The sequence below is a fragment of the Denticeps clupeoides genome, chromosome 18 (assembly GCF_900700375.1).
Source record: "Denticeps clupeoides chromosome 18, fDenClu1.1, whole genome shotgun sequence".
NCBI lineage: Eukaryota > Metazoa > Chordata > Actinopteri > Clupeiformes > Denticipitidae > Denticeps > Denticeps clupeoides.
Window position 1 is genome coordinate 2,651,309 of NC_041724.1, and position 24,755 is coordinate 2,676,063.

Consider the following 24,755-nt stretch of genomic DNA (forward strand, 5'->3'; position numbering starts at 1 on the left):
GATGGTGACGGGGACCCCAACCGTGAAGAACCATGAGGTCATTTTTAACGAGCACGTTCAGAAGGTCCAAACTTTCCTCTCGGTGGCCGTGGGGACCGCAGAGCCGCCATTGTTCACCGCTCACCTGGCCGATGAAGGTGCACCTGCCGGGAACACGGCGGTCAGCGGTTCTAATCCCACCGGCATGAGTGGATTTTCCTCGGCTTCCAGACGAGGATCTGAAAGGCCAAGACGTAACAGAATACGCCTCCCGAACGATGAAACGGGACGCCGTCGGTCATCCGATCGGCGGATGCCGGGCCAGGTGCGGATTATTCCGGTGAACTGCGTGATCCGAGGCTGAGCCTGGCATTCCCGCCCAGCCTCCCGTCTCACCTCTCCAAACCCTCCTTTGTGTCCCCGGGGCGAACGGCAGGGAGTCGAACCCCAGCCTGGAATTTAACTCGCCCACAAAGAAGGGGGATTTCCACACGCCGCCTTCCAGGCCCGGCCTTCCACGGCAGGGGTGTGGCGCGGCGCGGCGCTCTCGTCCCCCGGCGCGATTCCGCTTGGCGGCTACCAGGCCGAGAACAGGCCTCACCTGGAAATGGCGCCGCGGGGGACGCTGATAATGGGCCCGTCCATGAGCGCTGGCCATTACCGCCACCAAGTGGCGACAGCCGTGCTGTGAGTTCTCCCATCGGTCGCCGGGCCCAACGAGTGGGGGGGGGGGGGGGGGTCACGTGATGGTGCCAAAAATGCACATTCCGGAATATTTTACCCTCGCCAAAACATTACGATCACTGGATCGGGGTTTCGTACCCGGGTCAAGCAGTTGAAGAATATTTCAGGACTGGAGGGGAAAACACGAGGTAACAAATTCGAAGTGTTTACGATGAGAAATGAACTCATTAAATGTGTTGATGCAGGGTCATTGCATATGTAATTACGCATGTAATTATTATGGAACGTGTGCGTTCAGTCGGCCGCCTGGTGCAGAAATCATAACACATTAAGGAAGTAACCTTCATCCCAATGAGGATCCATCACGGCCCTGAATGGGGGGGGGGGGGGGGGGGGGGGGGGCAGAAGGACCTTCGGCTGCCGTGAAAAGGCGCTTTGTGGAGAAGCAGGACAGAAGCACAGAATCACGAATCGCGATGCTTTTATTTCACATCAGAACGAGAGAAAACTGAATTCTGTAGGAAAACGCTGAGCATTATTACAGGTGCAACCCAAAAACCAGCTTCTTCCCAGTCCCAAAAAAAACCCCAATATTAATACTAAACAATAACTACAATAAAAAATTAGAGATGAATAGAGAACGCTAGTAACAGGGGGTCTACATACAATACAAAAGAAAAAAAAAAAAGAATAGCTGTACATCGCATAATACTAGACGGCCAATCAATTGGCCTTAAAAAAACAAAAAAAATATATTTTTAAATATATGAAAAAAAAAAACCCTTTTCACAGTTTACAATTGGTACAAATTGTATACCTTCAATTTCACATTCAATAGAATTAAAAGAATAAGAAAAGAAAATATGGTTCAAATCATTAGTAAGACAAGTTTGTACAGTAAAAAACGGAACCGCGGGTAATAAAAGAAACGCGTTACGTAACAGAACTTCTCTCCAAACGAGCATCTTTCTGAATTATGGCCGACGTCAACGCGGCGCGGCCACATGCCAACGTTCCGTTTGAGGTGCGGGGAACCGCAGCTGCGGGCCGCTTTCATGCGCGCAACGTCACGTCTCCGTGCTGTTGTCAGCTCGTAAGAACGAGAGGGACGCAGCGGTGCGCCAGACACGATTATCGAGGCCAGACAGAACGGTCCGGAATCCTCAGGAACACGACAAGCCAAGCTGACATTTCACATCTACGTCTACATCGGGGGAAGCAGGTACGAAATCCAGTGGGGGAGCAAGGGTTAAACGCCACTACAACGGGTGGGGGGGGGGGCAGAACTGTCCTCCTTTTCAACGCGATGGACGGAGCTGGTTTGAGAGCAGGAGGCCGCGTCCCGTCGGGAGGACGAGGACCCTTCACCGTGGAGAGGGACACTGGACTGGTCCGCGCCGAAACGAAGGGGGGTGGGGGGGGGAAACTATTTTTTATCCGGTTTCAGAGTCTGCAGAAAGCTCCAGAGATCTTTGACCACCTGGTGGAAAAAAAGGAGGAGATGAAGATGAAACGGAGCAAAGGACGCTTTGTAATTACGAGACTCGTGACTCAGGCGCAGTTAAAAAGATCCACGTTTGGGGGGGGTCGACACAAACATCTCCACTTGGCCTCTGCACCAAAGTGGTTCCAGATATTTGTCTGTTCGCTAACGTCCTTAGGTACCACCAGACAGGGACCACCGAGAGCTCGGCCTGCTCGACACACACACACACACACACACACACACACACACACACACACACACACACAGTAAATCATCTTCAACTGCTGGAGAGAAGCGGGGAAGTAATGAGAGGCTTTAGAGCAGGCAGCTCTGCTCGTTTGACCCCGGCAGGCATTCCTGGTCCGGAACGTTCCGCGGCCATCGCTCTCCCCTCGTTCGCGTCTGCGGGATCAAACGCGCCACCAGACCCCCCACCCCCCCACCCCCCCTTCATTCTGAAGGAAGTTTACAACAAGGCCGGCGCGACTCTGCCGACCCTCGCCGAGAGCCTGGTACCGTCCCGCATACCTCCCGTCCCCTCATTAGGTCCACAAGAGACACACTCGTACGAGCGGAGTGGCCGTAAATCAGGGGAAGGGGGAGACGTTCGCCTTGGCAGATCCACGGCCATATTTCTTCCCCCGTCGGCGGCCGGGCCTTTCCCCGTCCCATGGTGCACTGCTCTGCGCGCGTGGCCAACTCCCACGCTGCCGAGGCGTGGGAACGCTTGTGAGAGGCGCGGAACAGCGGCACCCTCCGTGCTCACCTGCTTATCGGAGATCTTGAAGGAGCTTCTGGCGTAGTTCTCGAACTTCTGCTCCGTCTTGGGGAGTGGGCTGCCCTAAAAATAACACGCGTGCATGAAGATCCTCCGCATTTACAGCGCTCACCAGACTTACAAGCAGATGTGACGGGGACAGTCCCCCTGGAGACAGGCAGGGACGCCGTGGTGGTAAGCGGGGTTTGAACCTGTGACTGTGAGGTGAGGCCACTACGCCACCTCTCAGATATGCCCGGAAATCGGCCGTCCAGCTAGAAAAACAAGCTGAAGAAGAGGGGCGAGGAAGAGGCTGGGACGCCGTGCACGTGTGCGCCGCTCGCTGTGTGGTCAATCAATGCAGGAAATGATGCGAGCCGCTCGGGAAGGCAGTCTAATCAGTCACATGACGTAATGGCGGCCGCGGGTTGGGATTCGGGGGCCGCGACGTCACCGCAGGGTTCATTCAGCCACCCACGGCGGCCGGGCTGCTGCGAAGACGGACCCCCAAGCAGATGTGAGCAGGTGGCGGCGGGCAATCATCTGATGATCTTCCATCATGGCCGACTTTAATTAGTCTGCAGTGGAGGCCTATCAGCTAAGGAAGCAGACTCGTCAACAGAAAGTTGAGGGTTCGAATCCTGAAGGTACAGTCCCCCCAACATACTTCTTCCTGGGCGCCTTCCATGGCGGCCCACCGCAGGGTTAAACGCAGAGGATGCACTTAAAAAGTGAAGTGACTGTCATTGTGATACACAGCAGCACAGAACACGGTGCACACGGTGAAATGTGTGCTCTGCATTTAACCCATTACCCTTGGTGAGCAGTGGGCAGCCATGACAGGCGCCCGGGGAGCAGTGTGTGGGGACGGTGACTTTGCTCAGTGGCATCTTGACAGATCGGGATTCGAACCGGCAACCTTCTGATTACGGGGCCGCTTCCTTAACCGCTAGGCCACTAGGGTAAGAGCTTGAATGAGGGAAAAACGTTCCTTATTCAACGTTCATGTTTCACTTCAGAAAAGTGAAAGCTGTGCAGTTGTTCTAGTCTATATACTTGCTGGGGGCTACACATGCGTATCTGTACACAGCTGTGTCCGTACTGTAATCTGTAGTGTGTACTCCTTACCACCAGGGGGGTCAGTGTCGAGGCCGCAACACTGCAGCCTACAAAATGACGCAGGTGTTGCATTCATATCAGTCCCGTTAATTGTTGAGTTCGTGCACAAAAACCGACGCAAAGAACGCAGGATACGGACCGCTGCTGAATGTATGTTCATACGTTGTTAATAGCAAGTATATTTCTGCCTTTAGTGTTAGCAGCAGCTAAACCAATAGCGTGGTAGTAGCCTAGGGGGTAACACACTCGCCTATGAAGCAGAAGACCCAGAAGACTCAGGTTCAAATCCCACTTACTACCATTGTGTCCCTGAGCAAGACACTTAACCCTGAGTTGCTCCAGGGGGGGACTGTCCCTGTAACTACTGATTGTAAGTCGCTCTGGATAAGGGCGCCTGGTAAATGCTCAAAATGTAAATGTAAGTCAACCCAAAAATAGACACAAATGGGTTGGTAACGTGGGAGAAGTTACCTGTTTAACTGCGGCCGTTAGCTTGCTCTTGATTTCACCCAGACTTGGCACTTTAGGCGCAGAACTCGTTCCGGCCTTGTCTTTCCGTCCACCTGGACTCTACAGGCCAGAGCAACGGTGGTTAGTGATTTACTCGGGCACAGTCTGTTCAAGCAAAAATGGTGGCAGATGTTGGGTACGGCCCCATCAGCAATTTCATCACTGACGTCAAGATGGCACCATATCGACATGTGAATAATTCGCTGGCACAGGCGATTTGCGGCATCAATGTAGTAAGATTTGCTGACATTTACATAAAAAAAAATACACACAAAATGCGCACATGTTCCTTTGGAATAATGGATTTGGAGACCATAAGGGGGCGATAGACAATCTTAAACTTGACAATCGACGTACATGAATTGCTAATCATTGGGACAAATGTTCTCTGCACGGTTGAACGCATGTAAATACATAAATGGCACTGAGCATAGTGCAATATTTTTGCGACTTTTCGGCCAGGAACTCCCTAATTCCCATTCTCAAGTCTGAAATGAGACCAGGTGGTTGACCAAGGACCTTATTACGTCGCCTTTTCGTACGGCACCAAATGATCGTTTTCGAGCTCCCCGGCAGAAGAGGGCAAGCCCCAACGTTTCGGCTGCGCTTATTTTTTTCGAGCCGCCGCAGGTGTGAAACATCACTCAGACCGGCAGACGTTTCCAGGACAGGAGATCTCCGCGCCGCTGCATGAGTTATTAAGAGCCGTCCACGTGGCTGTTTTCGTGGCTTGTTGATAAACTGGAGGGTGGCGGGCGTCCAAGTCGGGCCTCGGCGCTTCGACTGCGAGCGGCGGGCCGCAGTGACGGGCATGCACGACAGCGGCGGCCTGCCTCTACACGCACGGCGGACTGGAATCCGCCGTGATTGCAGGGTTCCGCCGGCGACTGCGCCCTGCTGTCAGCCCGGGCTGGAGTAAAGTGAAGCGAAGTGATTGTCACATGTGATACACAGCAGCACAGCACACGGTGCACACAGTGAAATGTGTCCTCTGCATTTAACCCATCACCCTTGGTGAGCAGCGGGCGGCCATGACAGGCGCCCGGGGATGCTGCTTTGCTCAGTGTCACCTTGGCGGATCGGGATTCGAACCGGCAACCTGGAGGGACCCGAATCCCCCAGGATGTGATCAGAGTTACGAGGCAACAGCTGTGCGTCCAGGCACCTGCGCAAACGTTGCGTGGGTAACAACAGCGAGAAAAGTGGTCGAAGAAAAAAGAAAAAAAAAAAAAAAAAAAAAAAGGAAAAACAAGAAAACAAAAAATCACTAACAAGATGTTTGAGGCTCCAGGAAAACAGATGGCGTGGAGGGAGAAGGACCTGGCATGGAGTCCTCCATTCATTCCTTTGTCAGTAATCCTTGCTTTCCTGAACAGAAATTGACGTTCGCTGCGGAGATCAAAAGGTATCAAATTAAAGGACACACACACACACACACACACACACACACATTTGACTTGGTTCCAGACAGGACTGTTGTGTGTGTGTGTGTGTTATTTCTGGGCGTCTCATCCTTGCAGAGGACAGCTGTGGAGCTGCAGCGCCGGCGCTTTTTCATCTCCGGCAGACGCTGATTACAGATGCCGCGGGACACCGGACCTCGTCCCAATCCAGTGCACTTTACAGACCGAGCCTCATGACTCGGGTCTGGGGACATGCGGGAGAATGACAGTTGCGCTGTGCAACGGCACCCTGGGCCGGTGTTGGGGACAGGAGGACACTTCTGAAAGGGCTAATGGAGACAACCAGTGGTGACTGGTGGTGACCCCGCCCTCAGTGCTCTCAACAAGGTTGCTTGTCCAGTAGATTGCATTTGTAGATTGCATTATTCCAATAAAGCCTCAAGGCGGACCACTTGGGCAGTGGTGGCCTAGCGGTTAAGGAAGCGGCCCCGTTATCGGAAGGTTGCCGGTTCGAATCCCGATCCGCCGAGGTGCCACTGAGTAAAGCACCGTCCCCACACACTGCTCCCCGGGCGCCTGTCATGGCTGCCCACTGCTCACTCAGGGTGATGGGTTAAAATGCAGAGGACAAATTTCACTGTGTGCATCGTGTGCTGTGCTCCTGTGTATCACATGTGACAATCACTTCACTTTTGAAAATCTTTTTTTTGAGATATGGGCGTGGTCGCTAAAAGGCACTGGAAGTGAAATGAATCAACTATGTCCTTTAGAGGCGGTCTGACTTTCCATCCTTCGTGCATCAAAGGCAACAGCCAAAAATACAGTGCACAGTCGAAGTGTCCGGTGAGTCCCAATGGAGACAATGTCCTGGGGAGACCCAGAAGTGGGACCACGCCCGCCACCCCTACTCCCTTGCGGCGCATTAAAAACGCGCAAGCGTTATCGGGTTCAGGGGGGTCGGCATCAGGGCCAGTGAGGGTGTTGGGAGCCGGGGGCGGGGACGGGTTAGCGTTTAGCTACCAGGTTCAGCTAATTGCTAATGCCACCGGACGTTGGTTCGTTGTGGTTCTTTGAAAGCCTTCAAGCCGCTCGACATTTGCTTTCCTCACACAGATCGTCCCACATTTATTCTGTTCCACCGTATCACTATTTAGTATTCTAGAATATATTATCAATGGGTAATACTTTTCCAATCGTATCAATTTAACACGAGTCAAATATGAAGTTAGCCACCATTTTTATTGTTGCAGCATTTAGTTTTAACGTATAAAAGCTCACTAAATGAACACTGTGCTATAAAAAAAATTATTAAAATGGCCCTGCACGGAGCTCTATAAACGTGCACGATGATGCAGTGCCACACCAGTTTATCGCATCCGAAGTATTTCAACTCCTACCTTGGCCTGAGGCTCCTGTGCCGCTCCATCCTGCTTCTTCCCGGGAGGCGTCTTGTTCTGCAAGGTCATCGTATGCATACGAGTTGCGCGTTTTTACAAATATCTTTCTGCAGAGAAAACGTCTACAGAGTTGGACCAAGCGCACCAAAAATGACAAGTGACAGACGTCACTCAAACATGAACCGAAGGCGGTGACTCAACACCACACGGCACACTTTCATCCGTTCATCACACCGTCCACGTCAGAAAGAACGTTCCGACATGCCTGCTTTTCCGTAGTCTGTCACGGCCGCGGGGAGCGGGAATGTGCGGTCACGTATAAACGTTACACATTTTCAGCCACGTAGCGGCGGGACTGCAGACGGGTCGAGGAGGAATGGCGATCCGCTGGCGGGGGTCAAGGGGGGCAAAGAAAGCAAAGTGTGTGTGTTGGGGAGGGGGGGCCGGAAAAGGCAGAAGGGAGGCGAGAGTTAAAAGGAGTTGAGAGACGGGGGAGTAAATCAAAGTGTGACAGGATCAGCTCAGCTGTCATCTCCCTTCGGGCGAAGAATCGCTGCTCACAAAGCAGGTATGTGCATCCGAGCCCACTTTGATCTCAGCCTGGCACTGCAACACACACACGGATGTACAAACACACAGCCAGGTGCGCCGAGGGACTTGGGGACACTGGGGTCGGGGGGAGAGAACGGCAGGGGCTGACGGGACACCATAGGCTAAACAAGAAGACTACTTAAGCAAGACACTTAGCCCTGAGTGTCTATATTATTTCATTCTATAATATTATATAATATTTCATTCTATTCACTTCTGGATACCTGATAAACCGATAACTCGATGGAGTGTGACGCCAGTGGAAGGAGACACACCGTTGCTGGGACAACACACCGCCCCCTATTGGACACAACTGAAAAACCCTGAAGACAGACCGAGCACCCTGTCATGATGCTGAAATGTCAAACTCCATACCGATACTAAGGATGGTGCTCGGTGCTATTTTTGAAAGAAAACCAAGAAAATTATTTATTTATTTAGTTATTTTTACATAGTTTTCAGCCCAAAAAAAATAATAGTAATAATATGAGTGAATCAGACCCGACCTGACAAGTACAGCTTTTTAAAGGCCCGGCTTTTCTGTTGCACGCTATAAGTGCTAGACTCTGTTTCACCTCCTCAGCATTTTCACATCTCTCTTGCGATAAATAAAACAAATCACCTGGTGACGGAAGTTCGTGTTTGCTGATCGATCGTTTACTGCACAAGCTCAATCGACCCAAGCACGACTAAAACGATCAAAATTGGGCCTGAACCAAAATACTTCCAGAAAGCGCTTTTTACATTTTCTAGCAAGTTTGGTGCTGCAGGATCAAGTTTTAAGTGGGTTCTCGTTAAATGTTTTCGGGTGGTAGTAGCCTAGTGGGTAACACACTCGCCTATGAACCAGAAGACCCAGGTTCAAATCCCACTTACTACCATTGTGTCCCTGAGCAAGACTTAACCCTGAGTGTCTCCAGGGGGGGACTGTCCCTGTAACTACTGATTGTAAGTCACTCTGGGTAAGGGCATCCGGTAAATGCTCTAAATGTAACGTGTGTTCTCGTTGGGTCCAGGTATTCAGGGGAGGGGGTGCCCGCTGCAATGCCTGTTTACATTTACAGCATTTTTCAGATGCCCTTATCCAGAGCATCATTCAATCAGTAGTTGCAGGGACAGTCCCCCCTGGAGACACTCAGGGTTAAGTGTCTTGCTCAGGGTTCGAACCTGGGCCTTCTGGTTCATAGGCGAGTGTGTTACCCACAAGGCTACTACCACCCCACTACACTTGTAAGTCTATCGGCAATTTCTGTGAACTGGCAGATGCAAAACCAGAATTTCGGTATTGACAGAACCCAGCACTAATTGGTATCAAAATTGATAATACATTTTAGTATTGATTAGTATAATATAAACTACTGTGTAAAATAAGTTAAAACCATTCAATCATTTAAATACTAATGAATTTTAATATCCATATAACGGAATCAATATCATGCATAGACAAACACAAACCTTTTTTGGTGATTTGACATGGCTTTTCTCTGCTGGTCCATCCCCTTTATCATCATCATCATCGTCCCCCTCATCATCATCACTACTGAAAGAACCAAGTAATTGTGTCAAACGATGTGTAAATTGACAAATGATCAAACACAACTTAAAAAAAAAAAAAAAAAAAAAAAAGCTTTCATGAAATTGTACAATTTCATTCCAATTTAAAACAATAACAATATATAAAAAAAATAGCTAGAAAGATGGTCTTACTCATCATCATCCTCACTGTCATTTTCGCTGTCATCATCGTCCTCCGAGTCCAGCTTCAGTTTCTTGCCATTAAAGAGTTAAGTGACAGTATTAACACAATGCAGCACAAATCTAGACAGAAAGCTGTAATTTCACTGTAATTTCTTCTTGCACTGTAAGAATTAATATTGGTAAAATGTTGCAATGCAAATTAAAAAATTAAGATGAGCAAATTATGTTACCGCTGTCTTAGAACAGCTTCATTTATTCTCTTGTTCTGCATCAACTCAGACAGCTCCAGCCCCAATAAACAGTGAAATGAAATAAAGACCCCCAGTTGCTGCACGTAAAAGTCATTAGCGGAGGCTCAAGTGTCATTCGCCGTGCCGCTTTTCACCTCCTGTATCTATAAATATGAGAGTGAAAATGTAAGAAAATTCGACACCTTAGGTGGTAATTTTGCTGCGGTCATGTTTGAAGGCCTCTTGACGGGCGAGGTGTTGTTCTCCTCCTCTTCCTCATCCCAGTCTTTAACGCCTGCAAATATTAAATACTGATGTTTTTAACGGTCTTCAGCATCCACGCCGCGCATCTGAAGGAGTGAGGGTGACATTCCAAAGTCGAAAAATAAAGATCACAACTTACTGACAAAGTGCTGCCCGCTGATGTAGACCGGACCACTGCCCGTATGGAGACGGAAGGATACGGGCGGGGTGATTTCAAAACCTGCTAAGCTCAACTGAACACACAAGTCAATTCATCAACATGATATATACAATATTCCTGAACATTCCAGATATACAGTACAGGCCAAAAGTCTTGACACACCTTCTCATTCAATGTTTTTTTATATTTTCATGACCATTTACGTTGGTAGATTCTCACTGAAGGCATCAAAACTATGAATGAACACATGTGGAGTTATGTACTTAACAAAAAAAGGTGATAAGTGAAAACTAGTTTCTAGTTTCTTTGCTCTGGTTACTGCTTTGCACACTCTTGGCATTCTCTCCATGAGCTTAAAGAGGTTGTCACCTGAAATGCTTCTCCAACAGTCTTGAAGGAGTTCCCAGAGGTGTTTAGCACTTGTTGGTCCAGCTCACCCCAAACCATCTGGATTGGGTTCAGGTCCGGTGACTGTTGGGGTCTCCACTTTTTGTTAAGTACAGAACTCCACATGTGTTCATTCATAGTTTTGATGCCTTCAGTGAGAATCTACCAACGTAAATAGTCATGAAGATAAAGAAAACACATTGAATGAGAAGGTGTGTCCAAACTTTTGGCCTGTACTGTATGGCAGTCACACGGCACACATAACAACTTAAAAAAAAAAAAAAAGAAGTTGGGCGGGATGTGATTGGTCTGAATGGGTGTAATGTGCGTTGCCGTATTGGGCGGGTTCTATCTAACTAGTGGTGCCGGGACTTACTTACTTTCATTGAAGAAAGAAAGAATGAATGAATAAATAAATACAACGGTTCCGACTATGAGCCAGTTTCCTTACCCAGTAGGCCACCCCTGCCCCATGAACGTGATTGATCTGAATCATCTGCGGGGTCTACAACATGGCACTGAAAATGTTTTAACAGTATATTTATATATAATGTAAAAACTTTCAGCACCATGTTGTGTGTGTGTGTGTATATATATATATATATATATGTTTTTCATGCTTCTGACACATTAAAACCCTGTTGTCGTGGCTACAGGCCTGGAGTGATGCACGCAACCTTAAAAGCCTGCTCAGGCTCCAGTTTACGCTACAGTGAAATTCTGCAGAGCTTGCATTTCACTTGCGCAAAGTCATAAAATGCAGGGACGACCCCCCTGCAAATGTCATCGTTTCCATGGGCCTCTGCGGCCAGACTAAGGGGCATTGCCATGGCGACGGAGGCCGCGCGTTTCTTCGACGAAGCTGTGTCAGACAGGACCCTGCCGGCCCTGGAACATCGCCGACTTTTATGAGCCGCATTCCGGCAGCTCTGTGAGACTGTAGCTCTTTGAAAGCTGGTGAGGTCGGGCGGAGATGCACGGAGCTGCGGTTTGTACCTGAAAACACCTGCAATAAATGCGCACAACGGCCAGCAGCAGCGAACAAGTCGTGTTTAACTTAGAAAGGCAAACAAGCGAGCTGCCTAGAAGAGTAAAGAGTTGATCAGGGGACTTATTTTCCATTCGCTCGGATTTGTTTGCGGCAGACCAGAAGTTAGTGGGGTGGTAGTAGCCTAGAGGGTAACACGCTCGCCTATGAACCAGAAGACCCTGTAACTACTGATTGTATGTCGCTCTGGATAAGGGCGTCTGATAAATGCTGTAAATGTAATGTAAATGTAAGTTAGTTGTAGGTCAATGGTTATAAATAGGGTATAAAAAATGAATGGGTATAAATGGGAAAAAAAAAAAAAAAACACCTTGAGAATATGTAGTGAAGCCACATAACTCTGTTCATGATCAGCATCTCCTGGTCAGGCCAGGCCACTTACAGAGGGCAGCACAGATGGCTTCAGCACAGCGAGGGGCACTTTGCTGGTCTTCCCGTCATATGTCACACCTTCAATTTCCACAGTGTGAAACTTGTCCTCTGCCTCGGCACCTAGGCACACCTGACGACAACATTTAAGAGAACATTTTCATCTCGAACATGCACACTTTTCTGGCATGGTAGTTCGAATGAAAATTGACCCTCATTTTAAGTTGAGCTTTATCGTCATTACAAGTACATTGTAAAATGTGAAACAACGTCTCTTGAACCTGGTGCTACATGTAACAAAGTTAAATACTGACATAAAATGTGTGACACAGACAAACCGGGCTACATACAGCGCAAAAATGGGACACAGGGCAGTGTAATAATAACATTTAACATGTAGGCAACAATGAGACTGACAGAATAATAAATGTTAAAAGTCAGAAAAGTCTTGTTCTCCAGGGAAACTCCCACAGGTTTTGGGTGCATGGCTCGCTTTTCCTTGTTGCCAGATAACTTGCGAAACTCAACGTACAAACTGCAAGCAATTACAACCAATCTTGCACCCCAACCTGGCAACCTCAGATCATACTCAATGGGGTTGCCAGGTCCGGCCAATTGGTGTTGGTCGATATGCAGATTGACGTACAGATAGAAAGACATAGAAATAAATAGAAACTTGATTGGTGCAGAGGGATGTTCAGGAACGAAAATCTGTATGCTGCTGTGACAGAGCACTGCAGACGAGAGAACGTATGCTAGCCTAGGCGTTACCGATTTGAGGGACAGTTGATGCTCCGTTCCTTCGTCTTCTACTTCGAGGTGAAACTCCTTTCTCTCCGCAGTGAGGGAACATCCTGCGGGAGAGAGAGGAGGTTGCTAATGTTCACAGGAGGTTCACGGAAGCCCGAGAGAACATCGACCACTGCATGGATGTTGGCGGCAGCATCTGAAAATAACATTTCTTAACCGCTAAAGAATCCTAAAAAAAATGGTATTAACCTACTATAAACATATTGTGTAAAACCGTTAATTCCGCAGAGTTCAGTCGTGGACAACTGCTTTATTCCAGCTAGAGCGCAACTATTATGCAGCGCAAGGTACCATTAGCTCCCTGGCTAACGTAGCACGTAAAGTGTAGGATTTAAGTCAGCGGCGTGAGTGGACGAGAGTCGGAGTGAACTTGTGCTTGGCCTGCGTCGCCACCGGACGCAGGGTGGAAGAAAGGCGGAATTAATTCGGCTCACCGAACAGATACATCTGCGGTCTGTTAGGCTCGGTGCCGCCGTCGTCCGCCATCTTTGCGCGTCCGACCGGTCACGTGATTCATTCAAATCCCGATCGCCCACCGTCGCGGCCGCCGCGACCGACGGCCGTGCCGACCAATCGGATTACAGAGCTCCCGCCCACGCTGCCCAATGAAATGTCTCCGTGGGCGGTGCCAAGAGAGCCTGCAGTTTCACCTTGCGGGAGCCAGATGTCGCACTTGGGCTGATTACTGCCAAGTCTCCAGTGTTGCCAAATCCAGTCGGGCTTAATTATAATGTGTTTATTTTTTATTTACGTAGTCCTTCACAATCTAGTCCATCAGATCGTTAAAGGCCAACATTTTCACTAACATGTCCCGTCCCGTGATAATAGTCACTAAAAAACCCTGTTTGTTAGAACTTACATGTTTTAAGATATTTGAGCTTCCAAGTGCCTTTTTAACCTTATTTATCTCCTTACATTAATGTTGTGTTCTTACAGAGCAGGGACGAAGTGCTGAGAATTCCTTACCTGTTTTCTTTCGGGCAGCGCCGCGGCCTCTGGGACACGGCAGAGATCGGCATCTTTACAGGTGAGTGTACCTGAAGACATGAGCTGACATGACTTCCTTGGTTTGCACTTCTTGTAAATATTTTGACAACGAGCCCCATTCATGACCAAGAACCCCGTTTCCTTGATTTGCATCTTGTTTCGCGACCATGTTTTCTCTCCTCTTTCATGATGTATAATTCAGAGTTTGCAGAAGCAGCTCGATCGGCGGTGCCGATCTACTGCGAGTCCCCTCCCCTGGAGTGTGACAAAGTGTGAAAAAATGCTGCATCCAGGTGGAGCGAGATGGGAAGTCTGATATGGAGCTGTCGGTGTGTGGTGACGTTAGACAAATCACCTGTGGCGGAACACAATGCGTGGCCATGAAAAACAGGGGCGGGAGGAATCCGGGCCGAATGAGCCAAGTCACGTCTCCACAGCGAGCGGGAGATGAAAGAGCCGTGAGAGCTGGTCGGAGGAAATGTGGGCGCCGGGGCTGTCACCTGGACACCATCTTAGACAGAGCCGGCTAGTTTAAACACGACCTCGGCGTGCAGCTTCAGACCTGTAACCCTTCGCTAGGTACAGCCGGAGTTATATTACAGCACGCAGTCATAAACCCTTTACACTTTTGGCCTATCATCGAAGTCCCTGTGACAGCTCGTCACGCTGAGGGATTTGGAGGGACGAAACACATGCCAACAAGTTCATCTGCTTTGGTTTCTGGAACATACACCATCATGCACAGGATCATTAAAGGTAACCTGACGTGAAATTTTGAGATTGTGAGATGATTGAACATCAATACGAGTTCCCCCGGCCTGTCCTGCAGTGGCTAGAAATGGCGACAGGTGTCAAGAGCGCTTCGCCGTTCAGAGAGCTCAGACATTGTGGTTGGTGAGTGGCGGTGATGACGTCATTTCATCTCCTCCACGTCCCGCCCCTCTCCTCCTCATTAGCATTTAAAGCTACAGTCCTGGGGAAATCTCGTTGTGGGACTGGACCAGAGTGGCTGAATTTGGGATCAAATTCAACACGTTTCCATCCGGTGCTTTCGGAACGGAAGAAGTGAAGCAGCAGACAGCAGCCGAGTAAAAACTTGCAACCTTCCAACCTTCCATCACAAAATGGGAAAAAAAAAAAAAAAACGGCATTCGAAAGTTATTTTACGTCCCCGCAGCGTAATACGACGAGGACGTGTCCGCTGTGTCGAGGCCAGGCCCTGCACGGCAGCCGGTCTATTTGTGAACCGCGCAGGGCGGGGAAAATCAGTTTACCTTTTTGTCTTCTCCTTCTCTCCCGGCTTCCTGTGCGGAGCAGCAGCAGAAAGCGGCGCGAAGATTCCCTCCCGATGCCGATTTCTGTTTTGACTGAAGATTATGGGATCTGATAACATTTCTCACACACTGACGGTGTCTGGACGTCTGTGGTTCGGCGGCAACAACAACAACGCCCCCACCACAGCGACAGAGCGCCTTTCGCCAGGAGACATTGTGAGACGCAGGTAGAAGTTCAGCCACGTCGACACCGGAGTATGTTGGTGGCTCTCAAGTGTATATAGTAAATAGTGAAGTGATTGCTACACAGCAGCACAGTGAAATTTGTCCTCTGCATTTAACCCATCACCCTGAGTGAACAGTGGGCAGCCATGACAGGCGCCCGGGGAGCAGTGTGTGGGGACGGTGCTTTGCTCAGTGGCACCTTGGCGGATCGGGATTCGAACCGGCAACCTTCTGATGACGGGGGCCGCTTCCTTAACCGCTAGGCCACCACTGCCCCGTGAGTTCCCGGAGGGAGCACATCCTTCGGAGGAGGCCGTCTACGAAGGTCTGGCCTTCACAGACCGCGTTTTCTGAAGGCTCCGGCACTCACCAGTATTTTTACGAGCTGGCCTAGCCAACAGAAAAATGACGGCATCATCTTTTTTTTCTTTTTTGCCACGTACAGATTGAGACACCGTTGTCACATATGGTGTGAAGGATCTGGCCCCTGAATTCATTTCCGGTGCAAGTCCCTCTGGTGCATATTTACAGCATTTATCAGCATTTACCGGACGTCCTTATCCAGAGCGACTTACAATCAGTAGTTACAGGGACAGTCCCCCCCTGGAGACACTCAGGGTCTTTGAACCTGGGTCTTCTGGTTCATAGGCGAGTGTGTTACCCCACTAGGCTACTACCACCCATATAAATAGAAACAAATAAATACATGACGATCTAACAGGTGAAGGTTTACCAGGATCCAGTGTCATATGAGGAAGAGCCACTAGATAGAGCTGCCTGGTTTTCAAAGAACCGTGGTACCTTGTCAAAAAATGATTACTGCGAGGGACGCACCGGTCGATCGGAACAATCTTCAGCCTGACCGGACAGATCAGTGATCAGCTGCTCAGTCTGGCATATTTCTGATCCAAAACTTTTTTGGGGAAAGAACGAGCTACTCTTACTTTAAGGGTGAATCGCTTTGAAGCAGAGTTTTGAAGACCCAGTTTCGGTGTGCGAAAGTTCAAACCGCAGTTTATCATGCTAGAGTGGTCGAAATGCAACGCAGGAGGGACTATACTTCACTTTTTCCGGTAACAAGCTGAAATGAGGTCCATTGGTATTGCATATGGTATTTTGAGGTGCCCCCTCGGCCAGTTATAAAGACATTATTTAACCGTCACCCTTGGTGAGCAGTGGGCGGCCATGACAGGCGCCCGGGGAGCAGTGTGTGGGGACGGTGCTTTGCTCGGTGGCACCTCAGTGGCAGCTTGGCGGATCGGGATTCGAACCATTTACATTTACGGCATTTATCAGACGCCCTTATCCAGAGCGACTTACAATCAGTAGTTTCAGGGGACAGTCTCCCTGGAGCAACTTAGGGTTAAGTGTCTTGCTCAGGGACACAATGGTAGTAAGCGGGATTTGAACCTGGGTCTTCTGGTTCATAGGCGAGTGTGTTACCCACTAGGCTAATACCACCCCAACCTTCTGATTACGGGGCCGCTTCCTTAACCGCTAGGCCACCACTGGCCCCGTGTTGGGATGGTAATGCTAAAAAATTGCACATTTTTGGTGGATCGGCTTTTGCCAGAGCGATTATTATGAGCAGTGTTGAAATGTGTGAGTGTGGGTGATCCATCTTACACGCTACTTACACGCTACTTACACGCTACTTACACTCTTCCTGGAACAGCGGTACAGTTGAACGGTCTCTCGGTGCCTCTTGCGCACTTACAGTATTTAACCTCAACACTTCCCGCGTACGATTCCGAAACTGCGATTCCGTACGGAATCCGGGCCTCTCTCGCGTGTTCATACCTACCGCTCGTCCTTTCACTCGGCTTTTATTTAAAAAAAAAATGTTGTTCGTGTGTTTATTTGTTCTGTTTTATCTTTTGAATTCGTATCGGTCAACAATATATTATGAAAATAACATTTCGCATTAAAGAAAGAAAATCGCTATCGGCTGTTCACATGCCCGATTATTACCATTTAAAATCAAAACGGCGTTCAAATGGCCCATATATCGATTGAAAGTGTGTGTGTGTGTGTGTGTGTGTGAGTGTGAGTGTGTGAGAGAGAGAGAGAGAGCGAGAGAGGGGGGGAGGGGCTAAACAGAAAAAATTCACAAGTATGTTTAATATAAAACAACTTTCGATGGCATATCATGAGGAATCCAGGTGGGGGAGAAAAGGACTGCAGTCCCGGCGGCGTCCACCTCGAAGACAAAACTCGGTTTCCGCCCGAGAGCGGTGAGAACATGCAGCACATAACAAGGTTTTTTTTTTTTTTTTTTTCTTTCCTTTTCTTTTTTCTCTTTTCTCGTGTGTTTTTGTGTTTTTTTTTTTTTTCTTCTCTTTCACAAAGTCAAAGTAAAGCCGACGAGAACGGAGGCGCCACGGGGGGGGCGAGTCTCGGCGACGCCGCGTGGCACGTGGGCAGCGGGACGGTCTGGGGGCTTTGCGTCCGTCCAGATGCTCGGGAGCCGAGGACTCAGTCCCGCCCTCTAGGCGGACAGCTAGGGGAACAGTGGAAAAGGAGCGTAAGGGACGGTTCCCCACCCAATCATCAGCCACTTCCACCCCGAGCGCCAGACCGGCGAGTTAATCCGGTCGCTTATGGCGGCGGAAAATGAAAATGCGCCGGTGAGGCGGTCTGACTATCGGAGAAATGCTAGCGGTGTTTTAACCTTAGAAAACACACACACACACACACGCCGGGACCTGAATCTGGCACCGGCCCAGTCTGCCCACTATAGTCCCGTCCCCCCGCTCACACCACGGAGGCCACGCCGGTGACAGAGGTCACCTTGTTGTCCTCAGCCCAGGGCTGCAGGTTCTGCAGGGCGTAGAGGGACGAGTTGTGCAGGCACAGCGGGTCCGGCTGCAGCGGCTGGCTCAGGGTCTTCTGGAAGGCCTCCTGCTGGAGCTGCAGCATCAGGCGGTTGGCCTGCTGCCGCTCGGCCTCGCGCTCCTCCGCCGTCTGCCTCCTGCGGCACACACACGGGAAAGAGCGGGTCAGGGGCCGGAGCCCTTTACACCACGGGAACCTGCATTGTACATGCAAATCTTCAGTAGCCGGAACAAAGAATGGCCCCGCAGAGGTCAAGGGTCAGTCGCGACTGAGAATTTCTGTCCTGAACAATGCAAAGTGACCCATGGCACAAGCCATCACAACATTTACATTTACGGCATTTACCAGACGCCCTTATCCAGAGCGACTTACAATCAGTAGTTACAGGGACAGTCCCCCCCCTGGAGACACTCAGGGTTAAGTGTCTTGCTCAGGGACACGATGGTAGTAAGTGGGGTTTGAACCTGGGCCTTCTGGTTCATAGGCGAGTGTGTTACCCGCTAGGCCACTACCACCGAATTCCCCCTTCAAATTTGCACCGCGACAGCAGTGATGTTTTCGCTAAAGAATGTTTCTGGAATCGGACGTTTGCGGTTTCGCTGGAGGGCCGCGGCGAAGACAGACGCAACGGAGCGCGCGGCATCGAGATTTCACGCCGTTCACACGCCGTTCCGCTCCGACACCCGACGAGCTGGCACGAGAACGACAGGGAAGGGTGACGCGGCGCACAAACAGGGTGGTAGTAGCCTAGTGGGTAACAGAAGACCCGGGTTCAAACGCCACTCACTACCATCGTGTCCCTGAGCAAGACACTTAACCCTGAGTGTCTCCAGGGGGGGACAGTCCCTGTAACTACTGACTGTAAGGCGCTCTGGATAAGGCCGTCTGGTAAACGCTCGAAATGTAAATACACACAAAATCCAATGTGCCGTGTTGCCGGACGCCATTACCGCAAGACGAATGGCCTGAAGGATTTTTACACTGTTTACTGAGCAAAAAGACTTTTACTGCTAAATGCCGAGCTACGGGGGCGCGACGGCGACACTAACGTCCCCGGCGGTCGCCGCTGTTGCCACACACACCACCCTCCACCCATTAGCCACACGTTACAGCTAACTGCATCACCGTAATGGGATTTGTTCTCGCGCTCATTTGATCAGGCGCTTGTTACCCGTATGGCTGACACACAAATACATCCCTCATCCATATCCCGTCCTCGGGATGGATGCAGCAAAATCGCGGCAGAAGAGGGTCGCGGGGGGTAATGAGGTGGGCGCGGCATCCCAGTCCGGGACAGACACTCGTCAGAGAAACCCCCCAAAAAGATGGACTCCGGGAGGCAGCATCATGATGAATAAATCCTCGACCGCGGAGGTAAAAAAAAACCCACCAAGAAAGAAGAAGAAGGCCCGGCGCCTTAATTACATTCGTCTGCTTTAAACCAGCCGACAGCGGCAGGCTGAATGGATTAGGCAGGAACTCAAAGCTCATTTATTGCACCGCGAAGCAGTTTTACTCACAGAGCTTTCAGGGGGGGGGTGCAGAATTTCTACATACAGGGATTAAAAAAAAAAAAAACCTGTGTAGTTATCAATATTTTTTATTTTACTTTTTATTATTTAAAAAATGTATTCTTGTTATAACATTCTAAAGTGTGTGTGTGTGTGTATATATTTAAATACATTAAATTAAATACACACACACACTCTAGAATGTAATGTTATTATTAAAATAAATGTGTTTGTGATAAATCCTCATCATACAATTTTTTATCAGCAAAATATAAATAGTTATAAACAAACAAACAAACATGCTGATTAATAAAAACAAAAAAAAATATTTGCAAATGACTTTTTTTTTAATTATTTCATTTTGATGAATGAATTGTAACAAATATGAATAGAACAGCTTTCGTTTTTAAGCTGGTTGCTGTTTGCACGCAATCCATGAAAACGTCCCGTTTATATCACCGTGCATCCCGGCCGAGGCCACCCTCCTTACCTCCATTTGGTTCTCCTGTTCTGGAACCAGGTCTTGACCTGGGCGTCGGTCATCTTCAGGGCCTTGGCCAGGGTGGCGCGCTCGGCCGACGCCAGGTACTTCTGCCGGTGGAAGCGCTTCTCCAGCTCGCAGATCTGCACGCGGCTGAACGAGGTGCGCGGCTTTTTCCTCTTGGGCGGCGTGCGGTTCTGGTACGGGTGTCCGATCCGCCGGGTCACCGAGAAGGGGGAAAGCGCCGCTGCGGGGGGGTCAAAGGTCACCGGTCAGAGTCGCCATTCTAAGGACACGCTGCTAGGATTTAACCGACTGTCATGTCTCTTGATGCATCCGTCCCCGCGCCGATTTTTCGGGCGTGTCAGGGCGGGCGAGCGGAAGGCCCGGCCGACGTAGGCCAGAAAACCAGGGCGTATTTTCGAGCCCTGACGTCGGCAGTAACAGACCCTCGCGAGGATCAAATCGTCACCGTCCACAGAAGATTAAACGGCCGGGTCGCGCGTCTCTTCCCGCGACAGATGGTTCTGCATTCAGGACTCTCGAGTTCTCCTGACGTCCCTCAGCCACGGAGAGCCCCGGAGAGCCGAGCTCCGCACCGCGGCGAATACAGCGGAATGGAAATGAACGTAGTGAAAGCTGCACGAAAGCTGGATGATGTCACGCAATCAATTAAACAGACAGAACTTGTCGGACTTTTGTAATTGAACGCGAACTTGACCCGGCCCCGCCCGGGCGACCTGACCCGGAGGACCACGTGAATTTTATTCAAGTGACGGGTGCTGCTGGTCCAGGGGACGACGCCCGGCCCGGGTGATCATGTCTAATTTTGGACGGGCGTGGGCCTCACGTAGGCCGCATAGAAGCACGCTCGGCCGAAACCCCACCACGCCGACGGGACGCGGGGGGGACAGGTTGACATGCTGGAAAATCTGCGCGCATGCAGACGGGCCCGCCATCAGCCTCGTCCTTGGTCCCGGGTTCCAGTGGAATAACGCTTGGCCTGTTTTTAAAATGATCTGAGAGCAGTTACGCCGATTAAGACAGAAATGGACAAAATTCACTCTTATACGGTGATCATTTTAAACGACATGTCGTGCATAATATATAAATAGATGTTATTCAGCCGTCTGAACCCGGACATCGGATATCCGCCCTGGCTCCATATTCCTTTCGGAGCTGGCCGCCATTTTGGAGATTTAATTGCACCCCCCCCCTCATTTGTCAGCGTAACTTGATGTGACGCCTTTTAATCACTTCGCAGGTCGCAGGTCGCAGCAGCAGGTTGACAAACGTCGTTCCCCACGCGCGTTATGAATAATGACAATAATAATCATCTTATTTTTTTTTTCTTTTTGGAGAGAGAGAGAGAGAGAGAGGACCGTTAACGACGCGTCCGCGTAATAAAACTCGGAGAAAGGAATAAAGAATCCTGCCGCGGCCGGCGTAATGAAATCATTTATACGTAATATCACTTTTCATACGACAGCGCCGCCTTCCCACGGCGAATATTACCTTCGCGGCAATCTAATAAATTTAAACCTAATGGATTCAAAAGGGCGATATTGAAATACAACATGAACGTTTATGGTTATTTATTCTGTGGACAGAACGTGCTTTTTAAAACACAAATTTATATTTATTTTATATATATATTATATATATGTATGTAATGTAAATGAAATGTCTACTTCTTTACAGGCGCTGTTAATTGCTCTGATAATGGCTTTTAATGACGGCCACGCTCAGATTAACGAAAAATTGCGACGTGGACATTTTGCGGCGCCACACGCTGCATGTTCAGTTATCGCATTGATCCATCATCAGGTCTCGTTAATAAAGACACATTTCTGTATATATCTAAAAAAAAACAAAAAACGACATTTTGTCGTTGTCACCACGCGTCAGGCGCCCCGGGTCTGGGGGGACCGATCTGTTTACCCGCTCCCACACCCGCAAAAACACCCGCCAACAACAACAAGACACGTGGTGTCGACTTTCTCGCGCCGTGTCCACATCTGTCCGGCCTGCGGTGAGGGCGGTGACGTCACCGCGTCGCCACGTTCGGTCGCAGGTTCCATAAAAACCGACTCACGGCCGTATTTACGACAGGGGCCGCGTCGCTTCCCGACCTCAATAATTGATGGCGTGAATATTTCATGCGCGCAGATCCGCATCGCTCTTCGTTTCGCGCTCGGCGGTGACGTCACCACGACGGACGGAGACGCGCCGCGACCCGAACGGAGCCCGGAGCGGCCCGGCGGCGACGAGACGCGACGCTTAAACGCGCTGCCGCGGATCCATTAGCGCGGTAAAATTCAATAAAGCGGCATATTAAGCGGCATATTTATCACCCCTCTGCAATATAATATGGCGCGCCAACGAGGACGCAAATCAATTCTTATAAATGTAGGACATTTATGGATTTTCGTAGGACATTTATTTCATGAGAAAAAAAAAATCCAGGGTTCGGGGGTGAAATTTATTAAAATTAATGAATCTGATCCAGTCTGAATAGATAATAATAATAATAATAATCATAATACAAAAACTTAAATTAAACAAAAATATAACTAATAATAATGCGAAATTGTTATTTATCCCAGGGCCACATTATTCGAAAAAATTGGGGCTTTAACGATTGAAGTTTTTAAAACACTGGTACCATATATTCATTTTTTACCAATCAGGTTCATTTAAATTAAGTATAGCTATATTTTATATATATATATATATATATATATATATATATATATATATATATATATATATATATATATATATATATATATATATATATATATATATATATTTTTTTTTTTTTTTTTTTTTTTACAAGCAGCCAATCATGTTATTCTGGCCGAGTCATTTATACCTCCCAAATAATCTAAATACGATTACATTCTTCTGATATTATTACATGCAATAAATGATGCTAAAAAAAAGGTTTTATTATATTAGACTGCTGCTGTTATTTTTATTACTATTATTACTATTGTTACTGTTCCTGTTGTGTTACTACAGCAGGAAAAATAATACCAATTAATAACAGAAGCATGTTGGTGCATCGTTTCGGCCCTACATGTAAGCCCGTTTTTAATAATTGTTTAATAAATGTTGTTGTTCTAATAACTGATCTGCCCAGGCCTCCTAAAACCTGATATTTTCTCAACCGGCTCCTCTCCTTGGTGGAGAATGTTGAGAATCTTTTATTTATTTATTTTAAATCAGTTTGGTTATTGATGATGATTATTATTATTATCATTGTATTTTTATTTTTTTATTATTTTCCCCCTGACAATCCTCCTCCTCACCCGTCAGCCGGTCCTTCGCGAACCTCCTGCTGCTCTCCATCCACGGGAACGTGAAGTTGCCCGGGCTGCCCATGCCCGGCATGGCGGCCACCGACGGCATGGCGGCGGCGGGCGGCGCGTGCGCGTGCGCGGCCGGGGGCATGGGCCGGTGCGCGGGCACGCGGATCACCCCGCCGGCGTTGGCGGAGTTCACGTTCACGTTCATGTTCATGCTGACGTTCATGTTCATGTTGACGTTGTAGGAGCCCGCCAGGCCGGCCGCCATGGAGCAGGGCGGGTACACGCCGCCGTAGCCGCCGGGGTAGACGCCGGGGGGCAGCGGGTAGTCCGGCTCGGGCGTCCGGCTGGGCAGCATGCAGCCGCCGGGCTGGTCCGAGCCGTTCAGGATCTGGTCGATGCCGAAGCTGATGGGTTCGTGGTGCTGGTGAGCGTGGGCCGCCTCCTCGATGCCCGTGTGCTCCATGGTGTCGGGCACGGCGCGCAGTGTCCACGGAACGGCTGCCTTATCCGCGCTTCTCCGGACCCGGCGGGGACGAGAGGCGGCCGCGTTTCATGCCCCGGAGCCGGCAAGATCCCGAACCGCGCCGAGTAATCCAGGCGCCGGCGCGCATCTCTCCGTGGACGCGCGTAAAAGCGCGTAAAAGCAGAATCCACGGCGCGACGCCCTTCATCCGACGCGCGGTAGCTCCGGAGCGGCTTTCCCGCAGGTGCGGCGCGTCCGCGCAGCCCAAACTCCGGCGCTCGGCCGCCCATTGGCTGGCGGCGAGGAGAGCCCGCCCTTAAAGGGGCCGCGTCTGTTTTTTTTTTTTTTTTCGCCCAAATTCTTTAATTTATTCATCCCCTTTTCCAATATGCATCGCGGCTTTTTTTTTTTTTAGATCAAACTCCGCCACTCCGCTCGTTCCCGACGCCGTTCGCGTTTTAAGTTCTTTTTTTTTTTTTTTTACCGTATCGGCTGTGATCGTGTTTTTGTACCCTGGTCTCTGTTTCGGCGGCGCGCTTTATTTCCGTTGTGTCATTTTCCAACATTTTCACAAGATGAAAAAATGAAACTTAAATAGATTCTGTTTTAGAAATGAAGATATTTTGTGCGAATATTGAAGTTGGTAACTATTTAGAAATTTTAATTTATCATAATCGGAAAGTACTTTTGTTTTTGTCGAATAGTAGAATTTACAGGAGTTCTCGCTGCAGCTCGTCGCGCTTTTTCTCACGTTCCTTCTTCTTCTTTTCTTT

The 24,755-nt window shown here is 49.2% G+C and overlaps 2 protein-coding genes and 1 long non-coding RNA gene across 5 annotated transcripts; 1 reads left to right on the forward strand and 2 right to left on the reverse strand.

The window, feature by feature from the left end:
* Positions 1-1,236: 1,236 nt before the first annotated feature.
* On the reverse strand, positions 1,237-13,455 carry npm1b (nucleophosmin 1b). 2 transcript variants are annotated; one of them, XM_028960986.1, is made up of 11 exons: positions 13,327-13,455; positions 12,854-12,936; positions 12,096-12,215; positions 10,258-10,351; positions 10,058-10,149; positions 9,634-9,695; positions 9,382-9,463; positions 7,336-7,392; positions 4,497-4,595; positions 2,916-2,990; positions 1,237-2,143 (listed from the first exon to the last, which is right to left on the reverse strand). In XM_028960986.1, the coding sequence occupies exons 1-11, from the start codon at positions 13,376-13,378 to the stop codon at positions 2,090-2,092; spliced, it is 870 nt and encodes a 289-aa protein (XP_028816819.1). In that variant the 5' UTR covers positions 13,379-13,455; the 3' UTR covers positions 1,237-2,089. The 2 variants fall into 2 exon arrangements, with proteins under 2 accessions (XP_028816819.1, XP_028816818.1); XM_028960985.1 differs by having other exon boundaries at positions 9,382-9,466.
* On the forward strand, positions 12,599-15,553 carry LOC114768616 (uncharacterized). The gene is made up of 3 exons (XR_003743081.1): positions 12,599-13,073; positions 13,829-13,919; positions 15,197-15,553. It is a non-coding gene; the product is annotated as an uncharacterized LOC114768616 (long non-coding RNA).
* Positions 15,554-17,549: 1,996 nt separating this feature from the next.
* Positions 17,550-24,209, reverse strand: tlx2 (T cell leukemia homeobox 2). Of its 2 annotated transcripts, XM_028960404.1 has the most exons (4): positions 23,520-24,209; positions 20,215-20,452; positions 18,169-18,349; positions 17,550-17,878 (listed from the first exon to the last, which is right to left on the reverse strand). In XM_028960404.1, the coding sequence occupies exons 1-4, from the start codon at positions 23,980-23,982 to the stop codon at positions 17,867-17,869; spliced, it is 894 nt and encodes a 297-aa protein (XP_028816237.1). In that variant the 5' UTR covers positions 23,983-24,209; the 3' UTR covers positions 17,550-17,866. The 2 variants fall into 2 exon arrangements, with proteins under 2 accessions (XP_028816237.1, XP_028816236.1); XM_028960403.1 differs by lacking the exon at positions 17,550-17,878 and having other exon boundaries at positions 18,133-18,349.
* Between the last annotated feature and the right edge of the window lie 546 nt (positions 24,210-24,755).